General features: G+C 45.9%; 1 protein-coding gene across 1 annotated transcript; it reads left to right on the top strand.

Moving 5' to 3' along the window:
- The first annotated feature begins 448 nt into the window (after positions 1-448).
- Positions 449-2604, top strand: TMEM174 (transmembrane protein 174). The gene is made up of 2 exons (XM_059691861.1): positions 449-1224; positions 1413-2604. The coding sequence occupies exons 1-2, from the start codon at positions 599-601 to the stop codon at positions 1516-1518; spliced, it is 732 nt and encodes a 243-aa protein (XP_059547844.1). The 5' UTR covers positions 449-598; the 3' UTR covers positions 1519-2604.
- Positions 2605-10772: the final 8168 nt, after the last annotated feature.

The following is a 10772-nucleotide window of genomic DNA, read 5'->3' as shown; positions in this document are numbered from 1 at the left end:
TTGCCTCCTGCATGCGCCCTGACCAGGGCCGGGTCTGGGGAGGAGCCTGCAACCGAGGTATGTGCCCTTTAACTGGAATTGAACCTGGGACCCTTCCATCAGCAGGCTAATGCTCTATGCACTGAGCCAAACCAGCTAGGGCAAGTCTGCCTATTTCTAATGAGCTGACCAGCAGGAAAATTGGGGTTGATACATCAAGGGACCCTGGAGGTCCCGCTGCCATTTCTACAATCCTGGTTTTGGTAAGACACAACAGGGCCTTGGAACAGTGCCTAAGTGTCTAGAAAAGCACCTCCTGGCATATAAGGCAGCTCAACAGATACGCTGTGAATGAGCGAATGAATGACTGTGAATGAGAGACAGCTTGAATTGCAAAACAGAGACCTTGAATTATTGACAATTATGAGAAAACTTCAGGCTTCATTTCTCAGAACTTTATTCTTCTACACAAAGTTCAGGCCTCTGCCTGTTCTACTCTGTTAACCACAGGAGCCCAAAGTTCTCCCATAACTAATCTGAACCTGTGATCGCTTGCTCTGCTCTTAGGAGCTCTCACACTCCCTTTCCCTTCTAAGGAACGGGTGACTGTGTGAGGACGATGGAGCAGGGCAGCAGGCCCTCGGAGGACTTCCCTGTCAACGTGTTTTCCGTCACTCCTTACACACCCAGTACCGCGGACATCCAGGTGTCCGACGATGACAAGGCAGGGGCCACCTTACTCTTCTCAGGCGTCTTCCTAGGACTGGTGGGGATCACGTTCACCATCATGGGCTGGATCAAATACCAAGGGATCTCCCACTTGGAATGGACCCAGCTCCTCGGGCCCATCCTGCTGTCGGTCGGGGTGACGTTCATCCTGATTGCTGTGTGCAAGTTCCAAATGCTCTCCTGCCAGTTGTGCAACGAGAGTGAGGAAAGGGTCCTTGACACGGAGCAGACGGCAGCAGGACAGTCATTTGTTTTCACTGGTATCAACCAGCCCATCACCTTCCATGGGGCTACTGTGGTGCAGTATATCCCTCCCCCCTATGGCTCTCAAGAGCCCATTGGGGTGAACACCGCGTACCTACAGCCAGTGGTGAACCCTTGCTGCCTCACACCACCTGGAGTGGTGGCCGCTGCCACGCCAAGCCCTCCTCAGTACTGCACCATCTACCCTTCGGAGAACTCTGCCTTTGTTGACGACCAGGACTACCCTGCCTTCGCGGATGGTGGAGATGACAGGTACGGGGTCTGTGGTGGGGATCCTCCCCCTCCCGCAGTCACAGCCATAGTCGATGGCTCTGTTTGCTCTATAAGGAAGGTGGTGGGCGAATGCAATCTCTGTGTGGCCTATTGCCAGGCAGGTGGCGTTGGTTCTGGGAGCGGTGCTGTGGGCTGTAACGCATCTGTGTTTCCCGCTCACATTTCAGGTCCAGCCCTGATGCTGAGCTGCTAGAAGAGACGCAGCAGGGAGGTGAGGACTCTGCTGGCTTCTCTCCTCCCCCCTATGAGGAGATATTCTCCCTCCCTCGATAGAGACGAATGCTGAGGGAGTAGCCTGAAGTCATTGTTGCTGACAAATGAAGTGTTCTACGCTGCAACCTTCAGGAGGCAGACAGCAGAGCAGCCTGACAGACACCATTCAAGGGGGGTGGGAGGTGAAATGTCTCAAATTGGTAAAAATAAGGCTGGGGTGGAGAAATTACCTTCTGATACAGCGAGGGATCCCCCGCCTACAGTTCACCAGCAGCATGCCTACCAGTGAGAGTGGGGGTGGGAGGGAGGCAGGGAAGAGAAAACTGTGGCTTTCCCAGGGCCCTTCTCACTTCCCAGGGTACATTTGCATATCCCATCAGGTGTCCCCGAGGACTCTGGGTATCTTAAAGGCTGCAATAAACAAACGAATAAATGGAGTAAAAAATAAAGAATATGTTCTGTTAGGATATTGGATAGGTGTCTAAACCATACAAAATAAGTAAGAATAGGACAATGATGTCATTAGATACTTAAGTTATCATTGGGTCGCAGGGACTCTGGGCTGCTGATGCTCTTGTGGGAATGTTTAGGCTTGATGTGTCCGCCCAGGCTGGGATCCGTGCTGGGCATGAGCTGCCTGGGTGCAGTGCCGGCAGAACCCGGGACTTCTCTCAGCACCTCACAAGAGTTCTGTAGAGTTAGACAGAACGGAGCTGCCATGCCAACACCTGGGAAATCATGGATCGTGGAAACAATCGTTATAGCCAAGACAAGCTCATCTCTTTTATAAAAAAACACACACACTGTTGCCCTTAATTTCCATGAATCCGGACTATGTAATAAACAACCAGAACAAACTCACAGACTGTGGAAGAGAGAGTTAAAATCATCAGATTTTAAAAGAAAAGATTTTCCTTAGGCTACAAAGGGAGGCTTACCCAAACAAGACAGGATTTAGCCGTTCTTTAAAGTTTTGGTACTATTTTTATCAGAAATATCTAGTTTTCCAAGGATATGATTCACATAGGCCATGGTATATTATTGTGATTTGTATTCTATCTCGGGAACAAAATCTTTTCCTATGAGAATTCATTTTCATGTTTGATGATAGGATGTGATGGAAAAATATAGTTCTGTTCACAGAAACTAGCTTTATATTCATTTCATGAAATACTGGGCTCCGAGCTGGGGCCATGGGCTCTGGGCAGGAAGTTAGTGACGGGGACATGGTTGAACATCACCAGCAGCACGCCTACCAGTAGTGACACTCAGAGGCCTGCATGCCCGCCTCCCTCACCCCTTTCCCTCCTCACTCTCACCCACCCTGCAGCTTGATATTCCTGGGCTGGGGTTTGGCATGAAGGGATGCCCAAATTGGAAAAAGATGTTGGGAAAGGATGTCTCTGTGTGAAAGCTGGGAGGGTAGGACAGCCAATTTGTCTGGGTGACGCCAGGAGTCCCATATGCAAGCACGTGGCCCGGGGGAGTTTGTAGCTCCAGAAACTGTCCCTGTTCTAAGACAGTGAAAAAGCGCTAACCGTAGAGGTAACTGATGCTTCTGAGGACAGTGCATCAGCGCTAACCGCTTCGGGAGCTCAGGGTGGGGGGCTGGCCTGCAACAGTTGGGGGTCAGCAAATGGGAATGTGTTCATTCCGTCAGTATTTGTTGACTGAGCATCTACTCTGGGTCAGGACGGGGGCCAAGGGGCATATGACAGTGAAAAACCAAACCAACAGACGAGCAGATATGGCTCTGCCCTTGCAGAGCTTCACCGATCATTATTCTCTGACACCAAAGAGGGGTCCTGAACTAGTCAGGAGAGTCACAGAGTTTGCTTGGGGAGTGCAGTCAAGGCCCTCACCACACCTAGCCCCAGGGGGTCACATTTACAAGGGTAGCCAGGTGGATGGTGTTCTGGCCTCAGAGGACTGTCCTGGGAACTGAGTAGCTGATACCTGTACAAGGAGGAGGGGACGCCTAGCACATCCCCTGAATGGGAGAGGTCTCAGGGCTGCCCTACAGGCTGTGTAAGCTTGTATATCGCTGCTGCCACCGCCCTCAGACAGAGCTGCCTTCCAGTCCCTGACCAGTTACACCCACCAGCTCTCTTTTCTCAGGACAATCACACAATGCTCTTTCCGTCTTTGTTAGGGGGTTGCAGGGGCCAACATGACAGGAAGCTCCAAGTGGCCCCTGAACTCAGACACCAGGTCTCTGCCTGGTCTGTGACCAGCGAGGGCGCATTCCTGGCCGAGTGTCTGGTTTGTGGTCTGGGTGTTGCCATTCTCTCTCCTCTCAGCATCTTATGGGGCAAATAGAGAACTGGGATGTGGGAATGATGGACTGGCGTTTGGCCCAGCCACGCTATCCACCCCAAGGTTATGGTGTGGGAAGGGCCCTGCCATTGCCCACGTGCTCAAAGGCTCAGTGTCCAGGCCAGAGACCGGGGCCTCATCAGCCTTGTCGAGCATTTTGGTAGGTGTCTGCAGGGCAGCTGGGAAGCCACAGAAGGGTTTTAATAATGCCCGTGACCTGACTCTGCGCACTTGCTCACTCTGGGAAAGACCCAGAGGCATGGAGGGTGAAACATTGGTCTTGCTGGCAAAGCTCAGACCTAAGTGACCAGAGCACCAGCGACCTCAGCCTCCTCCACCTCAGCCTCCCTGGGGCCATGCGGGTAGGCACTTTCTGGTGAGCTACACGGAATTCAAAATAAAGCTACGAGGTCTTGCTAATCCAAGGAGACAGGTTTCTTAAGATTGTGAGGTTCTCTGGAAACCTCCTGCCAGCCCCTTGGGCTCCTTTTGGCTGGAGAGATGGCAGGCAGCTAACAGTGCTGATGGACCGGGGAAGGGGTCCTCCAGGCCTGGGAAGTGAGGCCTGACACAAGGGGAAGGCACTCTCATGAAGCTCTCAGCCCTCCTTTCTCCCCTGGGACCAACCTGTGGCCCAGCACCCGCCCTGGGGCAGAGCTCCGAGGTCTTTCAGGGGCGGAGAACTTCCCAGGGATTGCAATCGCCTTCTCTTTGGCTCCACTGAGCCAGGCACGGGTCTAAATTTCAAATGCGCCGTGGCTCTCTGCAACACAGCCAGCCCTTTCGCTCTATTTTTTTTTTGGGGGGGGGGGGCGGGGTACAGTATGAAAACAAAGACTCTTATTTGTGAAGAGCTGAACATGGGTGTCTGCTTCAGCTTCTGACCCGGGGCCTCCTCCTCGGCGTGTTTACTGTTGGGCCAGTGGAGTAGGATTGCCATGAAGCCCCACACCCCTGGGCAGGTGGTGTTTCTCCTCCAAACAAACTCCTCGCAGTGGCCGAGAGGTGGATACCTTCTTACCCACGGAGAAAAGAGGGGTTCCCACACATCACTGAGGTGACTGGGCCTAGCGCTCAGGAGTGTGCCCGTCTGTCCCGGTAACCAGGGCGCTGCCTGCAGCTCCAGCACTCAGCACTCACCAAAGGCCTCATGCAGAGCCCTCTGCACAGCCCATACTCTTGGTGCCTGTTGAATAACAAATGTGAAATGAGTAAACGAACTCTTCAAATAGGTAAGGACCGCTCTAGCTCAACTTAGCTGTTTCATTGTTTTCTACGTTATGAAAAATTTCAAGTAAATACAAGAGTAGAGAGAATAGTATATGAAACCTATGTAGCCATCACCTAACCTCAACTCATGGCCAATCTTTTCATTTATACCCCAAGCACAGTCCCTCAACTGGATTTGTAAAGCAAATCCAAACCGTTAAATCATTTCATTCTAAAATACTTCATGTGTATTCTTAAAAGGTGAAGATTCGAGAAAAAAAACCCCAACACTATTATTACACCTAAAAAATTTACAATTCCTTAATGTCAGTAAATATCTAGTCAATGTTTAACTTTCCCCAATTTTCTACTTTAAAAAAAATGTTTTTATTGATTTTTAGAGAGAGAGGAAGGGAGAAGGAAAGAGAGATAGAAACATTGATCAGAGAGAAACATCCTCAATTGGCTGCCTCCTACATGCCCTCTACTGGGGGTTGAGCCTGCAACCTGGGCATGTGCCCCAACTGGGAATCAAACCAGTGATCTCTCGGTTCATGGGTCTACACTCAACCACTGAACCACACAGGCCAGGCCAGCCAATTTTCTACTTTTTATTTTTACCTCTTTGTTTTGTTTGAATCAGGATCCATTCTGCTAAATGCGCCTACCTTTCTAGTCGTAGTACATTATGTTTTGGGATGTAGACAATTGGCACCCTATTATGGTAGCAGATCCATATTTATTAAATTTCACTTTCCAAACAAAAATGTTTTTCAAGATTTTTTTTTACTCCATATCTCCTTCTCTGTCGGTTCCCTGAAACTCTAGGTATCCTTTGGAATTGGAAACTTTTCCCCCCTACTTTTAGCATATTATAATATTTTTCTAAATACAGGCCCAGGAAAAATTATACATGAAAAGAAAAATACCTTTAAGTGAGTGTTTAGTTGACAAATATCTGTTGCAGATTAGTTTCAAAAGTATCAGAAAACGCTGACAACCTTTAGCATTTTTGGCTTGGTCAGTAAAACTTAAAAAAAATTTTTTTTTCCTCCAGAGACCAGAAAAACTCCTTTGAACTTATCTAAAGTGGGAACTAGAGTCTCCTCCTTAAGAAATAAAGGGCAGAGCCTCTTGCTCTATATTAAAATGTTACCTGATGTAATTTAACTTCTAGAGGTTGTTGACTGTGGGCCTCTTACCAATAAGTTCTCAATTTCAAGTTAAAAGTGAATCTATTTTCTGCATATGCCTGCAACTCTTCCTTTGAAGGTGAGTGTGTGTGTGTGTGTGTGTGTGTGTGTGTGTGTGAGAGAGAGAGAGAGAGAGAGAGAGAGAGAGAGAGAGAGAGAGAGAGAGAGAGAGAGAGAATGTGATCCCCTACACTCCCTTCATATAGTATGTGATTTATGGATTTCTTGCTCACTTACTACTTGTAAATCATCATGAGTTTTATGTCCCAAGCAGTCAGCAGTTGGTTATAAAATCAACAGCAAGTGAACTAAATAAACCCTGACTGGCTTACTCTCAGAATTGATGACAAATCAGAAAGTGAAGACAACGCCACAGAAACATTCTCACCTGCCTCTGGGATGCCGCAGAGGTCTCAGATAGGGGAATTTTATTTGTCTTGAGCTTTTGGGAAGATTAATAACCAGATGAACTGGGAAGGAAATCCGTTTTCTGGATTCCAGAAGTTTTCTTATAACAAAGAACTTGTCCTCCGGCATAAAACCAACACGTGTGTAAATCACAGGCCTGTGCGCTGGAATCTGTGCTACACACCAGGGGCTGCACACGAAGATGAGGGAAGACAGAGGTCTTCCTATTAACCCTCCCACTCACTCATTTAAAGAACACTTTTTAGAGAGGGGGATGAATGTGTGTGTTCTTTTTGAACACACAGAATACCTCTTGAAAAATGCACAGGAACTGGTGATAATCATTTCCGGGGCAGGAGATAGGAGACTTATTTTTCACTTTACTCCATGCTAATGAGTGAAATTCTTTTTAACCAGGTTCATAGATTACCTGTTTATAAAATTATTTTTAGAATAGAGGAAGGAGAAAAGGAAATGATCTTACTCTATGCACTTTTACTGTTAACATCATCTTCTTGGTCCTAAGGTAAATCATTTTCATTGCCACTGCTGCTTCTCTGTGTAACAGGTAAACGTACATAAGGCATACAGATACTAGGTTGGTACGTATACATACACCCACGTGGACAAATACACTGCCATAGGAAATTCACTTTTACATTTAACATATATATGTTGTTGCTAGAGTCCTCTGCTGGCTAATGTCTGACACTAGGTAAACACTGACCAATAGCCATGATATCAACATAGCAGCAGCCCATAACAGAGTCACGAGTCGGATTCCACATAGTTCTTTCCTCTGAAGTTTTTCTCAACCCAGCCTCCACCTTCACACCTAGAAAACAGTTCATAGCCAACAGCAATTCGCTTCCCGAAGAGCCACCACCTTTGAACCTTCAGAGGTGAAACCAGGGGAACTCAAGTAAACTGATTCCTCCTCAGAGCAACTACAGGGGTCAACTCTGCCGCGGTCCCCACTCGGGACAAATGGGTGAGAGAGATCAGTGCCCCTTCCCCACAGGCTCCCCATGCTGCCGGGCCAGGCCAGGGCTCCTCCTGCTGGACTTCAGGGGCTGGTCTGATCCCACTGCAGCCAGGAAGGAGCCTCCATCCCTCACCAGCCAGAACAGGAGCCACACAAACACGCTTGGAATTTTTCAGAGGGAAAGTAGGCTGCAGAGGGAAAACAAAAGCCCTGTCTAAAAGCTCCAAGCGGACGACAGGTTTAGATTAGAGTGTGTCTGCGCCTCGTTTGCACCCCGGAGAGCCAATGGGGACTCACTAGTGTGTGTGTGTGTGTGTGGGGGGGGGGTGTCACCTTTCTGGTCCCTCTGCTCAAGTAACACCCTGACTTCCCAGCTCACTCTGTGGTCCTTGAAGGCCTGTGGCAAGAGCCACGGTGGTTATTGAGACTTACGTTCTTGGCAGACATTTTCTCAAAACTGAACAAAATCAGCCCATTACTCCAAGGGAAATAACTGACAGTGTTTGTTGCCAATGATAACATTCAATCTTTCAAGTGAAAACTGAAATTCTTGAGAACTTATATTTGTCACCATGAGCTTGACAACCTCTCCCAAAGTGGACTTTTCTTTTGAGATCCGTAGGGGTATTTTTTTCCAAAATGTGATTTTAAAGGTTTTATATCATGAAATATATCAACATTTGAGAGGTCTGCATAACTCAGTGAACAAATATTTTCCTCGTGACCACAACACAATATTACAAAACCATGCTCAGGTAAAAAAATCCATTCACAGTGCAAGATAAACCAATGGGTTTTAATGTAAGAGAGTACAAAGTATTCATTGATATGATTTCAGGTGTCACATTGCAACTAGCCTTTAAGAAACAATTATGTGAGTTTTGGTATAGCATCAAAGAATAATATCCACAATTATCTGAAAAGCTTTTAAAATAGTTCTATATTCTCTAACTATGTATCTGTATGAGGATAGACTAGAGTCTCTTTATATAATTCAACCAAACTCTGCAAATGCAAGATAGCATGAAGAAGAATGCAGAAGCAAATATGAGAATCTGGCTGTGTTATGTTAAGTCAAATATTAAAGAAGTTTGCAAAAATGGAAAACAATAACACCCTTTAACTTTTTAAATTTTTTGCTTTGGAAAATACATGTTATTTAACATGTATGTGTTTTATAGTTGTAATTTTAATTTTATTTTTAAAAGTTTTGGAGGTCTTGGAGCTGGGTTTTTTGTGTGTATGTTTTATTGTGGTATAGTTGACATACATTTTTAAGGTATTTAAAGTGTAATGAATAAATATTTTATTTGGTTTTAATTCCTAACATGGTAAATACTGATAGATGTTACTCACATAAAAAATAGCATTTGGGGCTCCTCAATAAATTGTAAGGATATAATGGGTTCACAAGGTCAAAAAGGTTGAGACTTCTGGCCTATACTATTGAGGGGGAGAGGGAGTGGCAATGTTCCTAGTTAAAAGAATATTTCCCAGCCTCCTTTGCAGCTACATTTGGCCATGTGGTTAAGATCTAGATCACTGGAAGAAGTTTTCAAAAGGGGTTTCCTGAGAGACTACTGGAGAAGAGATAGCTGGGGGTGAATTCCTTTCTGACTTTCTGCTTTTCTCATCTTGAACACTAGAACTTGTATGTGACTACAGAAACCCCAGCAGTCACCTTGACCCAAAAGGCGACCTTGAGGATTAAGGCTACTTGTTACAAAGATATACAGAAAGATACAGGCTGGGTCCCCAATGACTATGAAGATGTCTGACTCCAGATTTCTTTTAAATGAGAGAGAAGTAAACTTTTAAATCTTGTATAAGCCATGAGTATTTTCCTTTTCTGTCACATGTGGCAGAATCCAATTATTCTCCCTTTAAGTGTGATAATATGCTAACACGCAAACTACAAACGGTCCAACTTTATGTGGATTATATGTATTTCTAAGATTGGGTTTTATTCTATGTCAACCATTGTCTTAATATTTACAAAAACATTATTCAGGGTTAGTATTATAAACACCCAGAAATTTGTTCAACTCTTTGAGCAACAAGCATTTAGGAAGCCCATCGTATTGGCAGGCGGGGAGCCAGCACTGGGTATACCTGCCCTCAGAGCCTGGTGGTCCAGGGAGGGAACCGCCTCCCTCCAGGGCCTAACACTGTCCTCACAGCTCTGCTGTGGGCCCCGCATTAAGATAACAGGCTATGCTTAGCATCTAGAGAGAAGCAGACAGCTTGTCACTTAATTGGTATTTCTGGGGCAGGAATTAAAATTCTCTTGAACATTTTATTGTCACCCGTACTCAATGAACCAGAATGGCCTAAATAAACAAAGAGGCTTCCCTCTCCTTAGTTTTGGTGGGTTGACATATCTCATTTCCCCGATTATCCATGTCAGTTGTTGAGTGCACTCTCATGTTACGGTATCAATAAAGTAACTGGCTGGCTTTGAAAGCATAGTTGTAGGAGGCCAACAAATCTTGTCCATGGAACCACCTGTAATTAAAATCCTCTAAGCAAAGGTAACTTTCTGTGGAAACTTGAGCTCTCCCTTCCTTCCTGTTACAGAGTCTATTTCCACTTATTGGGGGCATCGTAGGTGTGGGTTGGATGAAGGGTACACAGAAGCCTCCCTTAGAAAGGCCAGAAAATTCCAGAAGGGGTAGCACCTTCGGCGTAAACAAATCTCCCCCGGGCTCGCTGGGTTTGGGATGGATTCAGGCCGGACCTCACCACTGCACGGCCTGCTGAGGATCAAACATAAAATATTGTTGATAAAAAACTGCAAGCGCTACAGAGCTGTAGTTATTACTCATGCTCCCCTTATGGGGAAAGCAGGTTCAAGTGAGAGCATGGGCTGAATTAGAATACTGGCTCTGTCACCTGTTAACTGGGTGACTTTCGGCAAGTTGCTTAACCTTGCTGAGCACAAGAAATAGTTATTTACATTTTTTTTCAAATAATGCTGTTCACTCCAGCAGATGGACTAACACGGGCAAAAATGTGCTGGTATAGTTTGAGGAATGGCTTTTCTATTGATTTTACTCTACTATAATCTATCATTTAGCATTAGGTTTGTTTTTATACAACTAAAAGACCCAAATAACTTAAACAAGTTTGCAGTCAAACCTCATTTCTCACATGTCTCCCATCTCCAACAATTCATTTCTCAACTCGATAAACCTTTCCTGCTG

The sequence above is a fragment of the Myotis daubentonii genome, chromosome 4 (assembly GCF_963259705.1).
Source record: "Myotis daubentonii chromosome 4, mMyoDau2.1, whole genome shotgun sequence".
NCBI classification, from domain to species: Eukaryota; Metazoa; Chordata; class Mammalia; order Chiroptera; family Vespertilionidae; genus Myotis; species Myotis daubentonii.
The sequence above is the reverse complement of the archived record's forward strand: the minus strand, read 5'-3'. Positions and strand labels throughout refer to the sequence as shown.